Source organism: Sorex fumeus, unplaced genomic scaffold, assembly GCF_029834395.1.
Source record: "Sorex fumeus unplaced genomic scaffold, SorFum_2.1 ptg000093l, whole genome shotgun sequence".
NCBI classification, from domain to species: Eukaryota; Metazoa; Chordata; class Mammalia; order Eulipotyphla; family Soricidae; genus Sorex; species Sorex fumeus.
Window position 1 is genome coordinate 2,756,920 of NW_026606150.1, and position 27,663 is coordinate 2,784,582.

Consider the following 27,663-nt stretch of genomic DNA (forward strand, 5'->3'; position numbering starts at 1 on the left):
TCGCACCCGGCTGTGGGGCCCCTTGGAGGGGGGCGGGTTGAATTTCCATCCCTGCCCCAAGCAGAGCCTCAGCAGCTGAAGGCCTCTGGAACCCAGCCACAGTCATGTTAAGCCTAATCCCCACACGCTCAGAGGAGCCTCACGCATGAAGGAACCAGCAGAGGATCCCAGGTGTGCTGGACCCAGGGCTGAGATCTCCAAGCCTGCTCGGATCAGGGCTGGGCCTCCTCCGCCCAGACTCCTCATCTTCCAGTAGCTAGACAGTTACACCCACCAACTGCTGTGTAATCCACTAACAGCGAAGATCCAGAGACTATAAAACCAAGCTCCCGGAAGCGCACTGCTGCATTTGCAGCGTGAGACCTCTTATTGTCAAATTTTGTTCTCAGAGAACCTGGCAGGCTACATAAAGTTTCCTGCCCACATATATGCTTAACTGGGAACACCTGTAAAGGTGATTAGAGGCTTCCCCAAAAGCCTCCATTTCTCTCGGAGAACCTTGCAAGCTACTGAGAGTATCCCGCCCACACGGCAGAGCCTGGCAAGCTACCTGTGGTGTACTCGATATGCCAAAAACAGTAACAATGATGGTCCTCATTCCCCTGACCCTGAAAGAGCCTCCAATATGCCATCGGGCAACACTAGCACGTGACAGGGATGAATGGAGACGTTACTGGCACCCACTTGAGCAAATCGATGAACAATGGAATGACAGTGACAGAGACTAGTATTCATGCAATTTGCAGATGGACATGAAATGGAGCCAATCCCTCATTTGCAGATGGACATGACATGGGGCCAATTCCTTGCTTAGTGGTAGGATAAGATAGCAGTGGACAGAAGAATTAAGTTCCCCAGGCTTGCCACCACGTGACTGTGTGAAGTTTCAGGGTGGGGAGAGGCAGGGCTACACAGGGCACCTGCCGAGGTTTAACGCATATGTAGGCAGGTGTGAAGTAGCCTCAGTCTCTGGCCTAAAGGGGGGAATATAAATGCACAAGTCAGAAGGATGGGGTTCCCCAAGTTGGCCTGCATGTGGCTGCATGGGGTTTCAAGGTAGGGAGGTTTATGGAAGACACTCTTTCCTTTTTTCTGTTTTCCTTTTAGTCACTGTGATCAATTCATTGTAACTACTGCAAAACTCGGACCAGCCGATTCCTCCGCCCCTCTCGGAGAGCCTGGCAAGCTACCGAGAGTATCTCGCCCACATGGCAAAGCCTGGCAAGCTACCCGTGATGTATTCGATATGCCAAACACAGTAACAACAAAGTCTCACAATGGAGACGTTACTGGGCTCCCTCGAGCAAATTGATAAACAACAGAAGGACAGTGCTTTTAGTCACTGTGGTTTACAATATGTTGCTGATAGAATATCATGCATATCCCTTTACCTCCTTTCTGCACCCAATCCTCAACCAGAGTGGCCACTTCCCTCTATCACTGTTACAGTGGTACCTTCCCTAATCTATGACCTTGGCCCCTCCAGTGGCAAGCTTTCCAGTAAGGATCAGCAGGAGCTCTTCACTTCTATTGCCCTCAAGTATTAGTTATTTCCCTATGATATTTCTTTATATCCTGTGCATGAATGAGATCATTCTGTGCATGACCTCCCCCTGACTCATTTCACTCAGCATGATACTATCCAAATTGCATGACTTCTTTTTTATGACCTAGTAGTATTCCATTGTGTATATGTACCATATTTTTTTGTTTGTTTGTTTTTTATCCAGTCGCCTGTTCCTGAAAACTTGAGTTGTTTTCACATTTTGGTTATACTGTATAGTGCTACAATGAATATGAAAATTCAGATGTCTTTTCTGTATTGTGTTTATGGGCCATTGGGGTATTTTCCCAGGAGTGGAATTTCTGGATCATATGGAAATTCAATTTATAGAATTTTTTTATGAATAACCATATTCTCTTCCCCAAAAGCCTGAACCTGTTGGTATTCCCACCAGCAATGAATGAGGGTCCGTACCCCTTCCCCCATTCCACCATACCCATGGAAACACTGGTTGTTGTTCTTTTAATGAGTTCTTCCAGTGTGAGGTGATATCTCATTGTTGTTTTGATTTGCACTTCCTGATAGTTAGTGATATAGGGCATTTTTTTCATATGCCTTTTGGCCATTTGTATTTTTTCTTTGAAGAAGTTTCTGATCATTCTTATCTCCATTTTTCCTGAGGTTGGTTTTATTTTTTCTTGTGAAGTTAGACAAGTGCTTTATGTATCTTGGATATTAACCCATTATCAGATTTAAGTGGGCAATTCGCAGTAATTTCTGTGAGTCTGTGGGTTGTTTTTGTATTCCGGTCATTCTTTTCTTTGAGGTGAACAAACTAAATTTAATGTAGCTCCATTTGTTTATCCTTGCTTTATTTAGCTCAATCAGTGACATTTCATCCTTAAAGATGCCTTTTGTTTTAGTTACAGGTCATATTTTTTTTGAGGTAAAGTGCATGTTTCAATTATAGACCACTTTTACTTCTTAAAGATTTATTAATATTTGCACAGACTCTCTGAAAGCCAAATTGGCAGTTATTACTCTTCAATGTATGGGTTAAAATTTTTTTAGAGAAGCCAGAGCTTCTCTAGATTTTGTTTGTGGCTATACTGTCAACTGATGATGGAAATTCAACTGCTGTTACTTCCTAATTCAGGAAGTTTTCTTTTAAAAAAATTTTATTTGGACATCATGATTTACATAGTTGTTTACAGTGGACTTTCAGGCATATAATGAAATGAAGAAACATGATATTTCTTTGCTTTGCTTTGTTTTCTCTTTCCTTCTTCCTACTTTCCTTCCTCTATTTCCTTCCTTCCTCCCTCCCTCCCCCTCCCCCCTCCTTTGCTCCCTCCCTCCCTCCCTCCCTCCCTCCCTCCCTCCCTCCCTCCCTCCCTTCCTTCCTTCCTTCCTTCCTTCCTTCCTTCCTTCCTTCCTTCCTCCCCTTTCTCTCTCTCTCTTCCTTTCTTTCTTTTTGTTGGTGGGGGGACAGTTGAACCACACCCAACTGTGTCAGGGCTCATTCCTGACTCATGCTCAAGGATCACTCCTGGTGGGCTTGGGGACCATATGCAGTGCTGGGGATGGAACCCAGGTTAGACTGCATTTTCTTCATCCTTTCCTTCATAGGTAGACATTAGATGCTGCCATGTCTTGGCTATTGAGAAAATAATGCAGTGATCTTGGAAGTGCAGACATCGCTTCATGATCCAGATTTCAGATGCTATGAATATATACCCAGAAGAGAGGGCATATGGAAGTACTAATCTAATTTTTTGAGGAAACTTACTACAATGCTGTCTCCACAATGATAGTACCATTTCACATTAAAATCAACAGTGTGCAAAAGTACCCTTAGCTCCACAACCTCACTAATGCATATATATAATACATAATATATATATATATAATACATAATCAACCCGAGTTCGATTCCTCCGCCCCTCTCGGAGAGCCCGGCAAGCTACCGAGAGTATCTCGCCCGCACGGCAGAGCCTGGCAAGCTCCCCGTGATGTATTCGATATGCCAGACACAGTAACAACAAAGTCTCCAATGGAGACGTTACTGGGCCCGCTCGAGCATATATAATACAAATATATTAAATAACAACCATTCTAATTGGGATGGAGTTATGGCTTACTGACTTTGATTCCTTCTCTCCGCCAGTAGTGAGGTTGAACACAGGTATGTACTGTATAATTGTGTAATCTCCGGGCGGCTAGGGAGCCCCGCAGCTCTCTCTCTCTCTCTCTCTTTCTCTCTCTCTCTCTCTCCCCCCTCTCTCTCCTTTGCCATCTGCGTTTGGTGGACTCAGGCCCACTCCCCCACTGGGGACAGCCAATGCCATGGGCAGACAAAGGAGGAAACGAGGCCGCCAAGCTGGTTGAAGATCAGTTGCCGTTTATTCCATTCTCCCCAAGCACCTGTTCCAATTTCACTAAACTCCCCATTCTACTCTCACACTGCACCTCAGTCCCGTCTCCTCCTGCCTCTCCTGCTCATCTCTCCTCTCTCCCTCTGGCAGCCGCATCTCTCATCTCTCCACCCACCTGCTACTGCATTCTTCCTCTATATTCTTCTCCCTCTGTCCCCCTTGCTAGTCTCTCTGTGCTCCATCTTGCTGCCCGGGTCTCTCTCTAGTCTCTCTCAACTCTCTCCAACTCCCCACATTTGTAGTAGAATCAACATATCAAAGTTCTTCTTGATCACCCATCAAGGACAGAGATATCACCAAGGGGTTTTTCTCCTGTCCTTAGTCCAATAACTTAATTAACATCTTAATTAACATCCTAATTCTACTTAATGTTAGTTATTTTGTGTGGACACAGTAAGAGATACATTGAGTTTGTAGGGTGACTCTCCTGGGGACATCTCGCTATAGATCTCAGACTACAGTGCTCAGGCCAGATTAATCATTCCTAACCCTAAAGTAAGTAAAGGGCCCTCCCGTTGATCATCGATTTGCTCGAGCGGGCCCAGTAACGTCTCCATTGGAGACTTTGTTGTTACTGTGTCTGGCATATCGAATACTCTCGGTAGCTTGCCGGGCTCTCCGAGAGGGGCGGAGGAATCGAACTCGGGTTGGCCATGTTGGCTGCGTGCAAGGCAGACGCCCTACCCGCTGTGCTATCGCTCCAGCCTAGCAGGGCCCTATTCCAGTTGTTACTTTTTGGATCAAGACAGAATTTGTCCATGACCATGCTCTTAACTTATCGATAAGCATTATGGTGCTTTGGCCAGGCCCATTTCGATCCCAGGGTAGCTCACGGCCTGCCCTGAGTCCATCCAGTTCTTGTCGGTACCCTACTCTTGGGATGCTAGGAAGTAAGGGCAACTGAGGCTTAGGTTGAGAGAACAGATGTCCAGGAGGTGAATATCATTCAGAGTCAATTAGCTCCCAAGTTACACAAGCATAGCATGCGCTGTCTTCCTGTGTCTATACAAAAAGGACGTTGCTCTGAATTAACAATGCAAAGGACTTAAGGAGAAGAGAAAAGCAATATTTACAAGTTAACAGAGCACAAAGAAAGAGGTTTCAAATAAACACAGAGGAATGGGAGCACTGTGATAGGAGTAACCCAATAAACCTAAGCTTCCTGTGGCAAGGCTAAAAGGACAAATCAGTGTCATCCTACAGATAACCATCTGTATGTTATCTCTGATGAAATGTCAATTCCAGGGTCCATACCCTTATTTTGGCCTTTTTGCTATTGAGTTACATCCCTCTATTTATTTTGGATATTTACCCTGTGTTTGACGTAGAGGTAGTGAATGTTTAGTCCTGCTCTGTAGATATCTTTTCACTTTACTATTATTTCTTATATATCTAGGAGCTTTTTGGTTTGCTATTATCCCACCAGTGCTTTTGGTTTTATAGATAACTGCAACCAAGGTCTGCATTTTTTATCCTGTTTTCTTGAGTTTCAGTTTTGAGTGTCATGTTTAGTCCATAATCTATTTTGAGTTTTTCAAGTGGTTATGACATAAATTTCTGGTTGATTCTTTTTCCTATGAATATTCAAAATTCACACACCACTAATACTGTGGTAATACAGTGCTCACCACCATATTAGATTATTTTAGGCTTGTCCATCTATCCTCTTTTCCTATAAAGATAGTTTTATATTCCTGATTATCATCCATTCAACTTGAAGAGCTCCCCTTTGCAGTGTTTATACAGCAGGTTTTTGGTGACAGATTTCATCATTTTTTTCCTCTGGAAAAGTCTTTATTGCTTCTTAATTTTTTTAGTGCCAAAAACAAATTGCTTTTGGATTTCTTTTACTACTGTTCTGTTGTTAGGGCTGGAGCGATAGCACAGAGGGTAGGGCATTTGCCTTGCACGCCAACGTGGTTGACCTGAGTTCGATTCCTCCGCCCCTTTCGGAGAGCACAGTAAGCTACCAAGAGTATCTCGCCTGCACGGCAAAGCCTGACAAGCTCCCCGTGATGTATTCGATATGCCAAACACAGTAACAAGTCTCACAATGTTACTGGGTCTGCTCGAGCAAATCGATAAACAACAGGACAGTGACAGTGACTGTTCTGTTGTTATGACAAAGGTGGGTAGGGGTAAGGAATTCTCACATGCTCCACAACGTTCTTTGTTGGGTGACTGCACTCTTGGTTAGGGTGTTCACCAGGGGTCACACATCTGGTTGCAGCACTCACACACTTGCTCATGATTCTTGCCAGGGACTGCACACTTCAAATAAAGTACTTGCTTGAAGTTGCTCTCATTCAGTGAGCACCATTTGCAGTCACTCTCCCCCTGCCCCCCCCAAAAAGAAAAAAAACAACATAGTGTTAGTATTATCTCTACCAACAATGAATTTGCTCACCAGCTAAGTCCACAACTGAGATTTTGCCACAGGTACAGAGCCTGCCTTACATTCCATGAGGTATTGCCTAGGCAGGAGATCTGAATGAAATCTTTTTCCAGCAACATTCATAGTTTCTGCTGCATGTCCATTACATTCTCCCTCACTTATCAATCAAATTCCTCATTTCCCCGTTGGCAACAGAAGGTAGAAAGGGGCACTGTGTTACTCTTTCATAGTGCTTTTTTTATGAAGAAAATGTCACCACCCCCAACCACTAGTTGGTCTCAGGCAACTTCCTTTCGATGTACCATCAAGGTCAAATTTGTTACAGGCAACTCCCAGCAGATGTTTTCATCATCCTGATAGCATTTGGCATCTTCATCTTTTAGTACATCTTCCTTCCCTGGGCAATCCATTCTACTGGGTCTAGACGTTTGGTGAGATGTTGGTTTTATCTACCTTCTTCTTTACTAGAAAGTCTGCACATTCCAAAGTTTCTGATGCTGTCCTCTCACCTCAGACCTGTTCTATTTCCTTTTCTCTTACAGTGTGACTGTGTCTGGTTTTACTTGAATATTTATTTCTATTGTTTCATTGTGCTTCAGATCAAGAACTAATGCTCCACAGTGGCCCAGCATGAATTTCATGCTCCACAAACTTTCTCAAGTGCCCTTCATCCCAAGCTACATCCCCCAAGCCATAAGTAAAAGCATTCCAAGGGGACTATCACTCAGTGGTAAAGCAAAATCCTTGCATATATGAGGCCCTGGCTTCATCCCCCACAGCAACAATAAAACCCCAAAGTATTCTACTGAAGTGTGAGCGTTCCTTTAACTTCTCCATTCATTTCCCATACCATTTAAGTGCTCTTTGAAGCAATATTAACAATATGACACCTGGGCATCCAACTTGTCCTCTGTTGGGGGGGGTGTCTCACAGTGCCCTTCACTAGGTTCTATCAAGACTTTGTTTGCTGTTGTGGTTGAAGGTTGTGAGAACCAACATGCAGGAGGATATAGAGGCAGTGAAGATGAAGGTCTCGATGTTCCATCTCTTCCGCACACCCACCATGCGTAAGAGGACCTTTCTCCTGTGTTTTATAAGGTTAGTTTCTATATCTTTTTCTCTTTTTTTTTTTGTGGCCACAATCAACGATGCTCAGGGTTTACTCCTAGCTCAGAACTCAGGAATCACTCCCGGTGGTGCTCAGGGAACCATACGAGGTGACCAGGATTAAACTTCCACTGGTCACCTGCTGTACTATATATAGCTCTAACCCCTGACTTCTGTGTTTTATTGAACACTCTGTGGGGGCAGATTTGACATGAAATATGAGGAAAACACAGAGATCATTGCTGTGTCTGGAGGTTGTCAAAAGGGCAAGGCAAAGAATAACAATGATTCGATGAGGAGTTGTATTAATCACATCACTCCCCCAGACCCTTTTCCCGAAAGTTTTGCGGAGAATGTCAGTCATGGTACAAGACTTGTTTATGCTTCTTTCCTATTTATTTCTTTGTCATATTTTCACTTCAGTTGAAGTAAAACTACAGACATCAAAATACACAAATACATACAACTGGATGAACATTTCCATATATATGTAGGCAGGTATCTTGAAGGCAAAGATACAAAGTCTAATACCTTCAGATACCTCATTAGCTATTCACAAGAGCAACTCTTTCTGCCTGCGATAATAACCCAGCAACAACTGTGACCTCTTTCATCACACAATTTTTTAGGAGTTAAAAAGTTTCTATTAAAATATTTTATTTTATTTATTAAAAAATTTTATTAGACTGCTACTGACTCATAATGGGAATCTTGCTATTTATACTCAATGGAAGCAAATATCTTGATTTGTATTAGTTTTTTCCTTGCATTTATTCTTTTTAGGTAAGATTATTGTGATAGTTATTATTTCTGATATTTATATAAAAATTTTCACCATCAGCATGATGTGTAAAGAACTCACATGGCCTGAGGTAACTTCTGGTCTGCCTCTGCAGTCCCCCACCTGCTTCTGTTTGATAAATTTGAATTTTGTAATCTAAGGTCAATAGTTTGACATCGATCTCTTGTTTTGCCTCTCTCTTTATCACAAATAAGTGAGATTATCTTTTTTTTTGTCCTTCTCCCTCTGACTTATTTTGCCTATTCACAATACTCTCCAGTTCCATCCAGGTTGCAGTGAAATGGGTTATTTTATCTTTCCTTATAGCTGCTTAGTATCCCATTCACAATGTTTTATGAAAGTATTAGCATAATTACCATGCAAAAAATATTCTACGACGCAGAACATGAGTTTATGCTGTAATACCAACCATGGTTTGTCTGTGCCACTATTTTTTTTTAACCATCATTTGTAGAACATAGGCTCTAAACTTTATGATAACAAGTGTGTTTCTTTGTTTACCACAGATTGGCAATCTTAATTCTTTTTTATGGCCTGGCTCTGAACATCCAGTACGTGGGGAACAATATTTTCCTGTCCCAGGTTCTCTTTGGTGTAATCACCTTGCTAGGCAATTTGGTTGGACTATTCTTACTGAATCATATGGGCCGTCGAGTAAGCCAGATGCTTTCATTCTCCCTTGTTGGAATCTTCATTTTAACCACCACATTTCTGCCTGAAGGTGAGAAAAGACCAAAGATAAAGAAAGGAAATGTCTATTCCCCATTCTCAGGGACTGCAGAACTCTATGAAAGCAGAAAGAAAGGGAGAATTTGGTTCTAAAGATTCCCCAAACCCAATGTGAGGGTCTAGGACGAATTCTACTGTTAAATTACTGGAGAACAGTCACAAGTCAATAAAAGTCGGTTCTGACGTATGGTTGTCTTCATCCTAGCCGAGAAACATCTGGTAATTAGTGCCAATTACTCCTGGCCTTGCCCAATCACATTTATAATTGTAAAGGAAAGTATTTTATATGTCATATGTAATTCTGTCAAATTTTCACCCAGGAATTATTTTTACTATCACTTCTTTGAAAATCTACTGACTTCAGTAGATTTTCATTCTATATATCTAATCCCCTGTCTGAAATCAAGCCACTTTAACTGCAGTCCTAATTAGGGAAGTCTTCTTGACTTAGGCGTTAAAAAAATCCATCATTTTCAAACAGAAAAGAATATTACAGGAAAAAATCTTTCTAGAGTCACAATTATCCTCTATCTTCAGCAAACATCTGAAATGCAGGTATGGGTGGTGCAATAACTTAGGTCCTTTCCCCTTGTGAGCATTTAATATGGAGGTAAGTCACACAGCTCAGCTTCCTGACACAGAACACTTGCTGACTCCGGGTATTTACTCTACAACATATGTAATATGTGTGAAAATCTCCAACAGTGTCTTATTCATTTGTAATTTAGGGGGTGATTTCTGCACCTCAGAATTTCTGATTCTCTCTTGACCTCCTCTCTCTAGAAATGTATATCCTACATCAGACTTTCCTGACTCTGGGAATAGGAATGATTTCTGCGGTTATCATGTGTGTTATTTCCCATGCAAATGAACTAATGCCTACTGTTGTCAGGTAAAAGTCTCACGGAAGTCCTGTATTGAACAAATGAAACTTCCCCACTAAGTGAAACTTAGAGGTGAAAGAAGACATAGTTATCAACAACATTGATTATATTTATTACTACTATAATAAACAAACATTGTCACCATTGTTGATGAAGAGCTAAGTTTCATCTGGCACTGTGTTAAGTCCTCTGATGCATCATCTTACATATTTCTGTGAACCTAAAGAATATTTTTCAGGATTGGTGAGGTGACACAGGGGTTCAGGTGATTGTCTTGCACGCAGCCAATTCTGGTTCAATTCCAGGCAACTTATATAGTCTCCCAAGTACTGTCAGGAGTAAACCTGGAGTGCAGAGTCAGGCATGATCCCTGTGCATCACTAGATGAGGCCCTTCCCCACCAAAAACAGCGTATTTTTTTAAAAAAAAACAATGAGAATATCTTGTGCACTTAGAAAAAAACTGAGATAAATAAGAAAGCTTATTTAGAATGTAAGAGAATATTTTTGGTCTTGAAGTATCTAAACATGGCTTGGGAGAAATCCCATAATCACATTGAATAACAACTAAACAATAAATAATAATAATAATACATTTATGTGTGCAAATGTGTAACAGATGTTTTGCATTGTTTGCTTCCCAGGGCCACAGCTTCAGGGGTCTTGGGAATTACTGGCAACATAGGGGGAGCCCTGGGTGCTCTCTTGATGGTCCTGAGGATATATTCTCACCACTTGCCCTGGATCCTGTATGGGGTCATCCCAATCCTCTGCATACCTGTTGTCTTCTTCCTTCCTGAAACCAGGAATCAACCTCTGCCTGATTCCATCCAGAATGTGGAGAACCAGTGAGTAAACTAAACCCATTCATTCTTTTATGGGAAGCTCTACACTAAAGGTCTGTGATAAAGGAGGCAAAACAACATTCAGAGCCATTGCTCCTAGTTTTGTTCTAGGTTATTTTCCTGTGGTCAGAGCCTTCAGCTTAGCCATTGTTCATCCCTTCCCACCAGGACTTCTGACCTCTCTAAGGCTTCCTAGATCATAGAGATCGCTCTTCCCATCCTGCATCAGTTTAGTGGTCAAGAGACCACAAGTGAAAAGTAGCTTGTTGTAGAGAAAAGCATATACCCCAGAGCAAGATACATCCCCAAGAGGTATTTCACAGACACACACAAGCCCAAATATCTGATTCTCATCTCCCAGTCCCTGGGAGCTTTCGTCTGGGAAGTGCAGTGAGAGTTATGGGACTTCTAGGTTCTGGAGGACTGAGGACAGCCCTGGGCACTCAAAAATCTAAGGCAGATGAGGGGAAGGGATAAGAGCTCCTCCCACAGTTGACAAAATAGCTCAGGAGTTCAGTTGTACTGTCAATGAGATCCAAACCCTCTGGTTTTATTGGAAATAAAACTTGTGAAGCAAGGGAGGAAAGATAATACAAAATTGTGTAAGACTTTTAATAGCACAGTGGTAGGGCGTTTGCCTTGCACGCAGCCAACATGGCCGACCCGAGTTCGATTCCTCCGCCCCTCTCGGAGAGCCCGGCAAGCTACCGAGAGTATCTCGCCTGCAAGGCAGAGCCTGGCAAGCTCCCCATGACGTACTTGATATGCCAAACACAGTAACAACAAAGTCTCCAATGGAGATGTTACTGGGCCCGCTCGAGCAAATCAATGATCAACAGGAGGGCCCTTTTTAAGTATTTATATAATTCCCTTTCTGGAATATTCTTTTAGTCAAGGCTGTGGTTTCCAAAGGTGAACAGAAACTATCAATGTTGCCTTGTCCTCTATTGCTGCAAGAACTTGGTTTTTACGTTCCTAAGAATTCCTCAAGTGCTTTGAGTATCATGATAGTTTTCCGATCAATATGGTGGGTGAATGATCAGCTTGTTCTAAAGATAATATATTTGCACACACCCAAGTGGTGCTCAGAGGACCTTGTGGAGATGGGAGATGGAAACTGGGCTTCCTTCATGCAAAGTATGAGGTCATTCTGCTGAGCTCTCTCTGGCTCAAAAAAAAAAAACAAAACGCTTCTTCTGTACTTTTTAAAAATGTGTTGATTTTTGGCCATTTTCATTATGTTTGTCCCAGGAGAAAAGGCTCAAGAGAACCAAAGCAGGAAGATACTATTGATTCCATCAAAGTGACATCATTTTAAGGAATTCTGTGAGCTGTTTATCAAAGAATAAGATAAAAGGTAAATTTCAGGTCATTTTTAGGTACAGGCAAAGTATGGAAAGTAATAAAAAGATACAATGTAAAATGGACACCATTGACAATTATTACAATAGTAAATTATTATTAATAAAGGACTTGTGATTAATTCTAAGAAGTTTGGAATGGGGTTGAAGAGAAGTTTGGAGTGGGTAGGGTGCTTACCTTGTAAGTGTACAATCCAGGTTCTTTCCCCAGAATCCCTTATGGTCTTCCAAGACCTCCAAGAGTGATTTCTCAGTGCAGAGCCAGATGTAACCCCTGAGCACCACCATGTGTGCTCCTAACAACCCTCTTCACCACAAACAATGAAGTTTGATAAAAGTCATGACACGCTCAAAGCAAATATATAAATACAGTTTTATGCCTGTATGTGTTTAGCTTATTTTGGGGTAGAAGATATAATTGAATTAAGGAACATTTTTCCTTTCTGGTGGTCCTCAGTGCTTACTTCTGACTGTGTTCTCAGGAATCACTCCTGATGGGGGTCTAGGGAACATATGTGGCACCTGGTTCATCCATGTGCAAAGCAGGTGCCTTACCCTCTGTACTATTGCTCTGGCTCCAAAACATCAATTCTTTTTCCAAAGAGTAATGATTTTTTTATAAATAATTTATTTATTTATTTATTGAATCACTGTGGGAAAAGTTACAAAGCTTTCAGGTTTAGGTCTCAGTCATGCAAATATCAAACACATTTCCCTTTACCAATACTTATTTTTTACCACGAAGAACCCCAATAAAACCCCACCCCCCACTCCTCCCAATGCCTGCGAGGCAGGTGAATTCTAGTTGACACTCTATCTGCTTTGATTAGGTTCATTGTTTCAATAAAAGACGCACCACTATTATTTAGAGTTTACCCCCCACCCCAAATCAGACATGCTGAAAAAGCATTGTGAAGTGATTTGCTTTCTACAGCTGGGTTCAAGAATTAAATGTTGGTTTTGGATTTCCACTATTTTACTTATTAACCCTGGAAGTATTTCTACTGAAAGTCAGATAATTAAGAGATTGGTTTCTGTGCTCTGGAGTCGTGGCCGTGCCAGAGAGCCGCTTGTGGGGGGCAACTGGTGGCCTCGCTAGGGCGTGAAGGACAGACTGGAGCGCCCCCCTTCCCATGAGGTTTTAGTCGCCCCCCACACCGCCGGCTCATACCTGCTCTCCACAAGGCTCCCATGCGGCCGCCATCTTTCTTTCCAGAGGGAGGAGGGCGGAAGGGAGCAACACCCTTTCCCCTCTGGGCAGACATGATGGCCTGGATTAACGCATAGTCCGTTCACTTTTCTGCTCCAAGCTGCTGGGTTCTGCATTAAGTCCTTGTGCTTCTGGGGCTGTGGCCGTGCTCCCAACTTAACTCTGATTTTCAGGGAGAAACGTTGGGTGATTTACTTCCCATTGATCACTTTGTATATATAGAGATGTTGCGCGGCCGCTTATGTGGCTGCACAGTTTGGAGGAAAAGTCCTTGTTCCCGCATACTCGAGCTATGCTTGTAGAGGCTTCTGGTCACCGGGGTTCCATCTGGGGGAGGCGGGATGCGTCACCTACCCCATCTGGGACTTCCAGGTGATCTTGGCTTTTTTTGGAACCTGGTGTCTTCTCCAGGAGCTGTGGAGCCAGCCCTCCATGTGGCCCTTCTTCTCTGCGGCTGTGTGCTGTAAAGATCGATTTTTTAAGTTGCAATGAACATCCCCATATATTTGGAATAATTTGGAATAAAGTTAAAAAATATTTCTACAAATTAGTAATAGAAAGGATGTTTCAGAAAAATGGGCATCAGGTCTGAGAAGATAACTCAAAGAGCTAAGAGGCCCTGATTCAATCCCCAGTACTATATGGTCTCCATACTACTAACAGGAATGACTTCTGAGCATCCTATCAGTATTAGTTACTGAGAACTACTGGTGTGGTCCAAAAGTTTCTGTCCACCTCACAAATGATGTTCAAGAGCAAGGGTGGAACAAACTTGTATTTAAGGGAGCATATGCTAGTGTAAGATGCAGTATTCAAAACCCTCACACTAAATGCATTTACAAAAGCAAGAGTCCTGTGGTAACAAGAATAGTGCTTAAAAATGAATAAGTTAACCATCATAAACAGCTGGTAGAAATAAGTTATTATGTATAAGCAATCATTTTTTATAATAAATGGCTAATAATTTTACTTCATAGGCTAAACAAAAAGTTCTAAGATGACTTGAAGAGATTAGTGGACCAGTTGTTCTATATCACATTGTTGTATAGAAAGTATGGCTACAAAATCTTATGCTAAAGAAATTTAAAATAATTTTTTTCACTGAGGTAATGTTAACTTGTAACATCATACAGGTTTCAAGCATATCCCATTGTAATTCAATTTATACCATATTTATTTATATTACATTAGGATAATCACTGAAAGTCTAGTTACCATCCAACATGCTTCAATTGAGCCCCTCTGTCATTCCTTATTGTCCAGCTTTTCTAGAAAGCACCTCCTGTTGTCAGAATCTAAGGGTTTGTTTTTGATTTGTTTATTGGCTTCAGTTATAAGCTTTTTTTCTGTGGTTGCCATGAAGTTCCAGTGTACCTTTCTATGTGAAAAGTATTTTGTGCTAATTAAATTAACTGTAGCATTGTAGCACTGTCCTCCCGTTGTTCATCGATTTGCTCGAGCAGGCCTAGTAACGTCTCCATCGTGAGACTTGTTGTTACTGTGTTTGGCATATTGAATATGTCATGGGTAGCTTGCCAGGCTTTGCTGTGCGGGTGAGATACTCTCGGTAGCTTGCCGGGCTCTCCGAAAGGGGTGGAGGAATCGAACCCAGGTTGGCCAGGCTGGCTGCATGCAAGGCAAATGCCCTACCGCTGTGCACATTCAAAAACTGTGTCTGGAGAGGAAGTAAGGTGTAGGGCATTTTTTTTTTTGAGGGTGGCTGATCCAGGATCAATCTGTGGCACCCTATATAACCTCCGGAGCACTGCCAGGAGTCAGAGCCAGGAGTAAGTACAGAGCACTGTTACATGTGGCAAAAAAAAACCCCACAAAAACAATTTTTAAAAAAATACTCTACTCTTTTGTTTCCTCTTCTTCTTACATTTTTAAAAATTATTTTTATTTTTATTAGTGAAACACCATGTGGTACAGTTTTAGACTTACAATTTTTTTGTGCTTGGGTTTCAGTTATACAATGATTGAGTACCTATCCCTCCACCAGTGCCCATTCTCCACCTCCAGTGCTCCCAGTATCCCTCCCACCCCCTTTATCCCCCCCCATCCCAACCCCACCCCTGTGGCAGGGCATTCCCTTTTGTTTCCTCTCTCCTTTTGGGTGCTGTGGTTTGCAAAAGAGGCATTGAATGGCAATCATGTTCAGTCTATAGTCTACTTTCAGCATGCATCTCTCATCCTGGGAGGATCCTCCCAAGACCTTTTATTTGGTGCTCCCTTCTCTATCTGAGCTGCCTTTTCCCCTAGCATGTGTGGCTGGCCTCCAAGCCATGGAGTGAACCTCCTGGTACTTATCTCGGCTATTCTTGGGTGTTAGTCTCCTATTTTGTTTTCTTCTCACATTTTTAATATCTCATTTCTATCTTTAACTTACATGTATCCTTGAACGAATTCTTATAATTTTGACTAATTCTGCCATTTAGGGCTGGAGCAATAGCTCAGCAGAAGGGTGTTTGCCTTGCACGCAGCCAGCTCTGCCGAGCCGGGTTCAATTCCTTCGTCCCTCTCAGAGAGCCCGGCAAGCTACTGAGAGTATCTTGCCCGCACGGAAAAGCCTGGCAAGATACCCGTGACATATTCAATATGCTCAATACAGTAACAAGTCTCATGATGGAGACATTACTGGGCCCGCTTAAGCAAATCTGTCTTTTAATCTCTGTGCTTCCTTACAAGAGATCCACAGCTTTTACTGTACCTCTACCTTTCTTGTTGAAATACTTGTTTTACATATGTATTCTTGGTACTACTTTTCCCATTTTATTCCACTTATTGAAGTTTCTTTAAAGTGTCTAAAAATAAAGTAGCACTGGCATTGGCAAGTTTGTGGTAGTTTGCCAACGTGGTGAGAACTAATATTTCTAAACGAATGCTATCCATAAAGTTTCCCCCCTCTCAGTTAGCTGCCAAAGGAGTGACACGTTGGATCTCAGCTGAAAATTATATTTACATGCTTTTCAGGCCAGTGTTACTGTATAGTTTCTGTAAGCAAATGAGTCTACATGCAGAAATTTTAAGGGTGGGTTCTCTCTTCTATACAGTTCTTTGGACTTTTTTTATGGATTTATTTCCCAAAGTTGAGACTCCAGAGACTTACCTCTATCAGGCAGATGAAGGGGTTGCTGTACTTAATGAAAAGTATTCCTCTTTCCTCACTGTCCAAGTAAAATTTCACACATTCCTACCATGCTGGGATTTTTCCTTGGTGAGAGCCTATCTATTTTTTTCTTGCCAGTCTCAATGCTGTCAATTTATCCTTTGTTATGACAGTACTGCTAGGTTTTCTGTGAAAATTATTTCACATATAACTGTGGACTAGTTTGTCTGCGAGAGAAGTGACTTCAAGTTCTTCACACAGTTACCTTAAACCAGAGAAAAAAATGACATGATATTCTGGAGGAAATTCTAGAAATCGTCAAACTCTGAATTATTTTATTAGTTTCTTTCTTTAGGAGACATACATGGTCCCCTCATTTATGTGGCTATAGATTATTATTTTTGAAGGAGCACAACCATCAGGACTAGGAGACCTTCAAGGCCATACCCGGAGGGCTTAATGCCCCTTCGCACAGTGCCAGACATCAAACTCATAGCCTCACACATGCTAAGCACGGGCTATCTCCCTGGTTCTACAGATTTTTTTTTCACAATTATATTACCTAAAATATAATTCTATTAACTTTTGGAAAGGAATAACAGAATCCATTCAAATGTTCCTAAGCAAAGGTAGTACATAAAACAAGTATAACCAATAAGAAGCTAGAGGCAGAGGAACACAAATATGAGATGATTTCATGCAAGTATACTATGGAGAGAAAATACTCAACGAATTAAGTAAAATAAAAATAAATGTTTACTGTTGCATGAACATTCATTCAGTCAGAGGCGCTGAGACAAAGAACGCGAAAGAAATTTATGTCATGGAGGGTCCAGGTCTCTCAGATCTGTGACAAAGCTAGAAAGCCCCAAATCTCCTTTTATTACCATCCTACTGTTCATATTCTAAAGGGCTCAATACAGTGAGGTCATCAAAAGAAGTTACAGAAGTTATAGAAAGAACACTGAGGCAGGCAAAGCATGTATCGGTTCCATGTATTGGCAGACCAGTGCGTTTTGGCCTAAGGAAAGAGATACAAAACCAAAACCGGAACCTTTCTTGGGCTACAAGTATTTGGATTTGCATCCCAAAGACAAGGCTGAGCTGGGCACCTGAAATCTACCTCCCAAAGAGTAGGCTGGACCAGAGCCAGGAATCTACAACCCCAAAGATCAGACTAGGCTTCTGTGAGAAAAGGAAAAACTGACTCTTTCAATATACTGAAATTTATGAAATTATTTACTGAAGGCAGCTTAAAGGAAAAAGATGTTCCATTTCATCCAAACCAGTCAGGACGTAAGAGAAATCTCGCCCATTTCCATGGGTCCCTATGTTCCTGCCCATTGTATGGTGCAGTCTACATGGGCTCATCCTGATAGCTCAGTTCAGTCCTAACAGTTTACCTCCTAACATGACTTAGTGGTTGCTAGAATAGAAAGGGGGAAGGATGGTAGATAAATGAGGTAAGGGGCTAATTGGTGAGAAATGGATTTTAGTGGTGAACTTAATGTAGTGTCAGGACGCAGATCATGATCTCCCTTTAATGACAAAGAGACTCCAGAGACTGCAAATAGCAAGCAAGGTTTATTGTGAGACTGGCTAGCCAGGGTCAAGCCGCCTACACAGACACGCAGGTCAGATAGGTGAGGCAAGACCCCGAACTTCTTCAAAGGGGATCTTATATAGGCCTTCACTGGCCGTTACAGCAAAGCCCACGCTTTTCATAGCCAATAGATTTGTGACAAATTATACTTTCTTAACCAATCCATTTAAAAGTACATCACTCCTTAGCCTATAGATTCAAAGATCAGCATTCACGTACATAGGCATTGTGGCTAGTGGGCATCTGGACATTTGGTTATCACCTGGCTCCCTTTGATTTGGTGGAAGCAGATAAGGGAAAAGTTCCTAACAGAGGTAACAGATAAGGAAGGGCCAACAAATGATTTCAGAATTTACATCCCAGCAGGGAAGAGTCAACAAATGGTTTCAGAATTTACATCCCAATAAGGAAGGGCTTCACAGCTAAGGCTCTATTAGGGAGGGGGCAGGAAAGGGAGAGTTACTAATTAGTAGAGTTTTAACTCTGGAATCTCTCTCAGGGTCCCTAGGGACCTTACAGTAGTTCAGACATTGGCTTAACAAATGAGGCACACCTGAAACTTATATAATGCTATAATGCAATGCTACTTCTATAAAAAAAATTAAAGTGAAATGTTGGCATTTTAACAAGTTTAAAAAAAAGTGCAGGTGATTTACAAAATGACATATCCTGGGGGCCCAGAAGACAGCTCAAGTGGAAGAGCACGAGTCTATTAGAAGGAAGGCTCTAAATCCAATCCCCACCATCACAGGGACTCTGAGCACTGCCAGGTATTGTTCTGGCTGCCGGAGTGAGCCCTATTTAAAAAAATAAAAATAAAATGACCTGGCATGGAAATCTGACAAAAGGAGCGTCTGACAGTATCAGAGCCAGTGACACTTTATTCTTCTCAAACTGCTGCTAAGCAGCACACTCCCTAGTCATCTTAGTGAAGGCAGCAGTGTGCTGGGCCTCACAAGAGGAAGTTTGTGAGAACCAGAGGCCAAGTGGATGGTTCATGGGATTTAGCAAAACTGAATCTGGTCTGGTCCTGCATGCTGCCAATCCAGGTACTGTCCCCAGTAAAACATGCCCACCCCCATCCCCACAGCATTGCTTGGTACAACTGTTAACTTTAGAAGCTTCTGAGTGCTGCCAGGTGAAGGTCCCTAAGAACCAACCACTGTGGTGGCTTGGTACTCTCTGGCACTGCAGGGGCCAAGAAATACTGGTTGAACCCCAATCCCAGTTGGCTGAGAATCACTCCTGAGCACAAGGAAGGAAGGAAGGAAGGAAGGAAGGAAGGAAGGAAGGAAGGAAGGGAAGAAGAAAGGACGGAAGGAAGAAAGAACATCACACTAAAAGAAAGGCAGATGTATTTCCACTGGAATATGACAAATGCATTTAATCAAATAAAATCAGAGACTAACCTAGACTTTGAGAATAATCAACTAATGAGCAAAAGTCTCTATAAATAGTTTTAAGGTCTAAGCCAGTTCTCAAACACATAATCACTAAACCAAAAAGAGGCTATTTGCTCAAAGCAAGGCAGGCTCTGCAGAAACCCCATGTAGCTGTTCCTAAGGACCCTAACATCAATTACGTTAGAAACATCCACTTCAAAGAAGATGTGACCTAAGTGACCTAGGTGACCTCTGTCACCTAGGTAGACAGAGGTCTGCTGGACAGAGTTCACGGTCGTAGAAATAATCTGTAAGTCATATTAGTACTAATACTTCAAAATCTAGACTAGAGTAGAAGAAAACAGGCAATATAAGGATGGCCTATACCAGATTTTCCAGACTCACAGTAACTTATCAGTTTCACAGAAACTAAAGTGATTGCTTTGCAATTTTTACTTTACTGATTGAATACACTTGGGAGTTGCATAACTTCCATATTGATCCCTTGATCTGCAAGTAAGAAGTATCATAACAGGGGCCAGAGCAATAGTACACATGGTTTGCTTTGCACGTGGTTGACTCGGGTTCAATCCCTGGCATGTGGTCCCCCAAGTCCTAAGAGGAATGATCCCTGAATGCTGAACCAGGAATAAGTCCTGAGTACAGCTGGGTGTGGCCCCCAAACAAAAACTACATATCATACAAGCAAAAGTCAAAGTGGAAACTGAAAAACTATTGTACTATCCCAGACCACATTGCACCACACCACAGTACTTTATAAGGACTTTAATAAAAGTAGTAGTTTTTAAATAATAGTTAATACTTCTGAATTGCAGGGGTTACTCAAACCTGGATGGTCCAAAGGACACAGGAATGGAAATCGACACTTTGTCCTCATTTGTCAGCCATGCCAAAAGAAACTTGAGAATCTTTGGGTTCCCAGTGGACCACCACAAACAGAATTGAATAGGAACCCCTATTAAACAACCATGCAGTATCTGGTAACTTTGCTCATGAGAATTAGCATGGCCTATTATGGTCATATTTGGGATTTATTTTTTTAAAATGGCTTGTTACTTTCTTATAAACATGAGAAGAAGGCAAAGCCAACATTTGACTGGTATGAGTGACAACATAAAATGACATTTGCATCCTGCCCTCACAATATAGAATGAAGACCTGGGCTGTGTGTACCTTGTGCATAATAGTACCTTGGTCCTCTGCACCACTGAAGTGTTTTGTCAGATTGGAAATACAAAACAGCAAGTACATTGGTGAAACTGGTAAGACATAGGCAGTATTAAGAGCAAATGTGAAGTGGAACCATCTACAGAAATTCACTCTACTTGGTATCAGGTGTACTTGCTGGAATCTGAAATTGTGGGAAGTGGTATCATATTCACTTGAAATTAAAGGGCAAATTACTGCATCTTGCAGTTCTGGTATAAGGCATCAAATAGCCTACCAAGCCTCTTCAATACCGGACACAGCATCTTATGTAATTGAGAGTGCAGCTTTCAGCCAAACACCAAGCGATCCAGAAGACTCCTGGACTCATTCCCAGAGGTACCACAGAAGGAGAGCCTGGAGCATTCAGTAGGCTGTGAAGGCAGCATACCAAGTGGGACCGCACTTCCTGAGGCGCCCTGTGGCTTTACAGGAATACAGTACACAGCAAGCTTAATCATGCAATATCATAGACTCTAGAGATGAAGATGACGGTGGCCTGCTAAGCATGATTATTGAGGATCAAGTCACCTTGTAGCCAGGATGTTTATCACAATACAGCTTCTAACACCCATTAGGCAAATCAAATCATATTGTCAGGTGATCCCCATGGCACTCTATATCTAGATGGATTGGTACATAAAGGCCAACGCACAAAGAAAGAAACTGGGCACAAACGTCCTGTTATCTTCTACTGGAGCATGGATGCTGCTTAATTCAACCAACATCATGGGTGGTTTTATAGCAAGATAAATGAATAATTTCCAATGAAATTAGGTGTCCAGCGATTTTTACCAATTTGTCTTAGAGGTACAGACAGCCCACATACTAGTGTTAACTACCCAGAATGAGACAGACTCAGTTTTAGGCTCTCAAGGAGTAAAAAAAAAATTATACAGCCTGGTCCATGGTCTCATGTGAATCAAAGCAGAAATAATTCTAAGCTCATTAGTTTGTCCTGGCTCAAGGTCCAGGTATACTAAGAAAATCTAATCAGCCAGAATGTTTCAAAGACTCATGAATTATCTCCTAGAGCTGGAAAAATGGATTTTTTTTAAAAACAAATTTGTACTGTGAAGTGTGGGAAATCATCCTCCAAATAAAAACCCAACCCCCAATTTGGGATACTCCCCTGGGAAAAACAGTGTAAGTCTCAGAATATAAACAGGCAGCAGAAACACACCCAGGAAATAATAGAAGAAAAACAGTTTAGGGTCTTCTAGATTTAGTGGGCAACAGAGGCGAAAACAAAATAGGAAATTGTAATGACTTTATACATTATGGGTGCTACTGATTGACTTCGTGTAACATCACAGTGTCTGCTCCTCCTGTGCCATTGAATTTTGATGTGATTACTAACTGTTCTTAATGTCTCTGTCAACTCAAACAACAATGTACGTGTTGGAAACAAAGGTTGGGGAGCAATATTGCATTGAATGATGACCAGTCTCTGTGCTCACTTATGGCTCCTGAGGAGACCCGAAAGCTTGGGCAGTGCATGTATATTTGTTTGTCTCCTCATGTGTTTGTTTGTCTCATTCTCTGCCATTGATCCCAGGATGGAGGTCAAAGGTACCAATCTGATTGACATTAGACAGAGAAAAGTTGAACACCCCATATCATTAGGTTAAGTTTCTCCTATATGTCAAGAGAGTATAACATTTATGTCTTCAGGTTTGACTAAAGCTGTATTAGGTCTACAACATGCTACAATTTCCATTTGGGTTCCATCATGATACTGAAAAATAGATTTTAGTAGATAGAACTGACTGAATATAGAATTGTTCAAGTTTTGGGTGAGTGAAAATTGACTTAAAAATTCAGTTTTTGCATCAAATGGCTGGGCAGATGGGAGAAAAATTTACAGAGGTATTTGAGAGAGCAAGCAAGAAAAGTTAAAGGCACATCTGGTGTAAACAAAAGTATATGACTTTCTGGTGGGGGGAGGTGGTGCTTCTAACTCCTCCTAATATCTATTTTGCTGCCTGTACTTCCTCCATGCTCTATTTTAGAGTCACAACTCCAAGAACATGTTATGATTCTGTCATGATCATATCAGAAGATGTATCAAAACTAATTTAGATAGTAATTAATTTAGAAAGTAAAAAAAATAAGTTTACATTTACAGTTAGTAAAGTGAAGAATGCCAAAGGAATAAGCTCATCCATAAATCATAAAAAAGTTATGAAATGGACTAGAAAAATACAAAATGAGATATGGGATGCATCATTGGTGAGAATTCAATTTTAATATGTCACTAAGGGATTTTTGTCTTTTGCAATTCTGTTCTTGGAGCAGAGGCAAAGCAGAAAACTTTGTTCCTTACAAGAACGTCAAAGGCAATGAGACTGTGTCTCAGAGAAGACATTGGTAACATTATCTATGTGACACATCAATGTGTGCCTTGGGGTCTGCATAATGGACTCCTCAGCTCTACGATGCTCCCAGCAGCAATTACATGGGAAGTAATGCCTCGCTCGATTTGAGGGCACTAAGTGGAGCATCAAATATTATTAGATTATTTGGTTAAGTCACATAGAACTGTTACAATAATGAACTCTTCTTCCTTCATTTTCTCTATAGTTACTACAGAGATGGGCTTCTTCCTTTGAGAGTATCCTCTCACTATATAAAATCTATATGGCAATACTAAGGAATTGGAGAAATTAATGGTTCCTGGTGTATACTCATCTAATTAGCATACTTCTAATTGTGGTGTGTCTCCAGTTGAGAACATAGCTTATGATACTAGACATATATAACACACACACATTCTCACAATACATCCAGCAGAACCACTTGAATGTATAAAATGACCTCAAAATGACCCACTTACAAGGTTGTTTCATTCCATTGTCTGAATTGAAAGTTATTGCCAAATACAGTGGAAGCAATTTTTCCAGCATAGCAGGATATTTGCTGGCACCACTATAAATTGGTCCTTAATTTCCAAACATCTGAAAAAAAATCCCTTTGTGGTCATAAATCTCCCCAACAAAACTTTATCAGTGTATTTTGTCTTTGATGTTTTGGCACTTGGCCCCAGATCTGTTTCTCTTTGAAGGGGATGAAGTTTGACCAGAGACCTCGTTTCAAAGTTATCGGATCAATACTAACAGTCCACAAAGCATAGAGTTTTGGGGATAAATTAGGTTGTGCAATGTGAAAACTTACTGACAATTGATCTTCAGTCTGCGTTTTAAACTTTAGTTACTGTTTCTTATTCTGATGTCAATGAATAATATCCCTTATAAGAAAATAAACATTCTCCTCAATAGTTAGTACTTAACAATATAAATAATATCATTAAATAACAAAATAGGTGTAATGCATACAATATAGATATACACTAATCAAATACATATGGTCCTACAGGATGATTTTCTAAATTAATCTGTTTAACTGCCCCTTAAAGAATATTTTTCTTAGATTATGTTCATGCTCAATTCTATAACCATGTTTCTTAGAGCCAAACTCTTTTTCAGAAACACAGACTATATATCATTGTCTAGGGTGCAGAAGAAAATACACTTTTTCCTAAAATAGCCTGATGTGACAGATTAAACAAATTGGCTCATCGAAATGTGGGCGAATATTTTATTGTCTGGGCTTCTTCTGTTAATTATAAATTCAATTGCTAAATACATTGTCCCTACTGGTATTTTTAACCTCCTATACTCATCCATGGCTGTTTACCAGTTAGCTTAAAGTCAAATCAGGCAGAGAAGTGCTTCATTATGGATTTAAAAGATCACTGAAACAGTTCTTTTTATTAAATACGTTTTCTTGTATCTTACTGACGTCACCAGTCAATTTTGGACTAAATAGCTATCATAAAAGTCTTTATTCAGAGGTAGGGTGGGGATTAGACCATACCCTGCAGGACTTGGGGGCTATTTCTAGCTCTGTGCTCAGAATTGAATCCCTCCAGTGTTTGCAAATCATACGTGTGCTGGGGATTCGAACTAGGCTCAGCAGAATTCAAGGCAAGTGCCTTGACCCATGTGTGATAGCTCTGACTCCAAAATACTTTTGTTTAATTTGAAAAGATTTACAAGGCGTTGTGGCCATACCATGATTGCCTTCAGAGTTCTTATTAAATAATTTTATACTCACATCTGTACCTGATCCTGGTAATAGTCTGGATTTTGTATTTCTTCACAATCCAATACTAAATTTCATCTCACTAACTAAAGAAAAAAGCACATATTTTTGGTTTGTTGTTTTTTTGGGCCACATCTGGAATCACTCCTGAACTCAGATGACCTTATGGAAAGTCAGGGCTTGAACCCAGGCTAGCCATGTGCAAGGCAAACACCTTACCCATTGTACTATCTTTTCAGAGCCCAGAGAAAAACATTTTGAAAAGCACATGACTTGGCTCTTCTTATTTTGGTAATTTCTCAATCTTTCTCTCAATCTCTCTCTCCCTCCCTTTCTCTCTCTCTCTCTCTCTCTCTCTCTTCCTCTGTCTGTCTCTCTGTTTCTCTCTTTGTTTTAAACCAGCAGGAAAATTGTTAAATCCTATGGACTCTGGGTTTGTGAACTGCCAGAAGAAATTATATTATATATTATGTTATTTATTATATATTATATATCTAAGTCTACATTACACAGGGGAAAAAGGTTCCAGGTTGTGTTTCTGAGAACAAAGACATCAGCCATACAGAATATGTGGTGCCACAGACAGACAGCGAAGCCCTAGGATGGTGATTTACTACATGGCATTTATTACAAGATAATGAAACCTCTAAGTCTCATTACCGCAGAGAATATCAGAGAGAGTCCTGAATGAAAAACAGAAAATCCCTTCAAAATAATTTACACACACAAGTCAGGGAAGACACACAGCAAGAAAAAGAATTGTTAGTCAGGCTGTGTAAAGTTCTCTGGGTATGAAATCAGAACTCAAACTCTGAGGGAGGAGAGAAACATTTAATGAAGCCAATTAAATGTTACAAAAGAAGCCTGAATATAGGAAAATAGCCCCAATTGTTAAATAATTCAAAATTGTCTTCATAATGATACTCAATGAATTAAATGGGAGTACAGTAGTCAACTAAACTAGGACCCCTGCTTGCTGCTCCACCATCCCAGGTGAGGCTTGCTTCCTGCTGACGTCACTGGGACTATTTGCAAAGGGAGGCAGAGCTCTTCCCTCCCAGATGGGTCCAAGCAGCCTCCACACCAGACCTGGGCATATTAAGGGCACACACCATAATCCCCGAATTGCATAGTAATTTACTAGACCCCCCTATAGCTTTACTCAACAAATTACATACTACTCAGTTTATTCTCCCTGTCATTCTGCGAGGATGGGCAGAGAAGATAGAGAGAAACCTCCAGCTTAATCCCTCAGCATCTTCCAGGGGACTTAAGACTCACCACCAGCACAAGAACACTAGAAACCCAATGGGAGAAATATGTAGAAACTCACCAAGCTTAATGAACAAAAACAGTACCACTGAAGACATAAACAGCACCAGTACAACCTCAGATGGTGTGCTTAGTGACATTATGATGGGGATGTTCAATGAGTTAAAAAAAAAGTGGCCCAGATAGTCAGCAAAGCAGGAGGAAATATGAGAGTCAAAATGAAAATGCTTTTAGAGTCAGAAATGAAGGAATTAAGAGTATGGTAGGTGATACAGACCAAAAAAAAAAAGTGAATAGAAGCTCTGACCCGCAGAATAACAGAAGCTGAGCAAAAGTTTAAGGAGATTCAGTATTTGAAGGAGGAAATCACTAGGAAATAGCAGGAAGTGGAAAATAGTCCAAAAAGAAATGAACAGCATACTGGAGAACTGTGGGACGAATTCAAGAGGAACAACATAAAAATCATCAGAATCCCTGAAGAATAGGAGGCAAATGTGATGAAGAAACAGTAGTTAGAGAAACCATTGATAAGAACTTCCCAAAGTTGAGTATTACAGGCACCAAGATCCAAGAGGCCCAAAGGGTCTCAGTGAAAATAGACCCAATTAGAAAAACTCCAAGACACATTATACACAAAATGACAAAATCCACAGATAGATGTGTAGTACTGAAAACAGAAAGATAAAAAAGGATAATTGTCTCTTCTAAGGCTGTCTTCAAATACAATTCCACTCCATTGTTAATACTTCACTCAGACCAGAATCAATATTCTATGTGAACATTTCTTTTCCTTCCCTTAGTGATCTCATCTAGAAAAACAATCCAAAGGCACAAAGAGTACTTGGTTACTCAGAAAAAAAAACACTTTCAAAATTCTTCAGTGAGCCCAGGGACACATACTGCATGTAAAAATGCATGGAGTAATTCAAACAGCTTAATCGATGGTTGGATAAATATCAGTTCTCCTACATTATAAAAAAATGCATGAAGTAGGTTAATGACAATCAGATTCCTACTACAACTGCATGCAGAAGATCCTAGTATCAGTGAACAATGTAACAGTCTTGTTAAATTTAAGTGTGGTTAGGTTGTAGATAAGAGACAGCCTTCTGCAAAGTTAGAAAATAATTCCAAATTAAAACACAAGCTTTGAGTCAATTATCAATATATGGTTTTCTATAACCTAGAGTCCTGGGAACAAAATAACAGAAATGCAAGTGACCCCATTTACTAAATGCCAGGCATCTGACTTGAAAATTTAGTTTTTTCTGATCATCAAGGGTAAGAGAATGGAGACCTGATATCTAGAATGAACATGATCATTTCCACTATATGAAAACATCATCATGTATTAAAATACAATCATGTCAGATTCCTGGTCTAAGTGCCCAGCAGACTAGGAAAGAAGATTCTAACTTGACTGAATTAATAAACCTCAACCATTGCAACAGAACGTTGGATGCAAAATGGTATTTCTGTCACTGTCACTGTCCTCCTGTTGTTCATCGATTTGCTCGAGTGGGCCCAGTAAACGTCTCCATTGTGAGACTTGTTGTTACTGTGTTTGGCATATTGAATACTCTCAGTAGCTTGCCAGGCTTTGCCATGCAGGCGGGATACTCTCGGTAGCTTGCCGGGCTCTCTGAGAGGGGCAGAGGAATCAAACCTGGCTCGGCCGGGATGGCTGCACGCAAG

At 40.9% G+C, this 27,663-nt stretch overlaps 1 protein-coding gene across 5 annotated transcripts in view; it reads left to right on the forward strand.

Annotated features, from left to right (window-relative positions):
* The window catches only part of LOC130040003 (organic anion transporter 7-like), a 44,649-nt gene extending 19,997 nt beyond the window's left edge, over window positions 1–24,652 (forward strand). For 2 of the 5 annotated variants that reach the window (XM_056132013.1, XM_056132016.1), the window contains 5 exons: window positions 7,317–7,432; window positions 8,750–8,964; window positions 9,756–9,864; window positions 10,500–10,703; window positions 20,202–20,370. In XM_056132013.1, coding sequence (XP_055987988.1) covers window positions 7,317–7,432; window positions 8,750–8,964; window positions 9,756–9,864; window positions 10,500–10,703; window positions 20,202–20,331 — 774 coding nt within the window. In that variant the 3' untranslated portion in view covers window positions 20,332–20,370. Of the gene's footprint in view, window positions 1–7,316; window positions 7,433–8,749; window positions 8,965–9,755; window positions 9,865–10,499; window positions 10,704–11,951; window positions 12,058–20,201; window positions 20,371–20,535 lie in introns of those variants that run through there. The other 3 variants (XM_056132015.1, XM_056132014.1, XM_056132018.1) reach the window with 3 other exon arrangements.
* The last annotated feature ends 3,011 nt before the right edge of the window (window positions 24,653–27,663 follow it).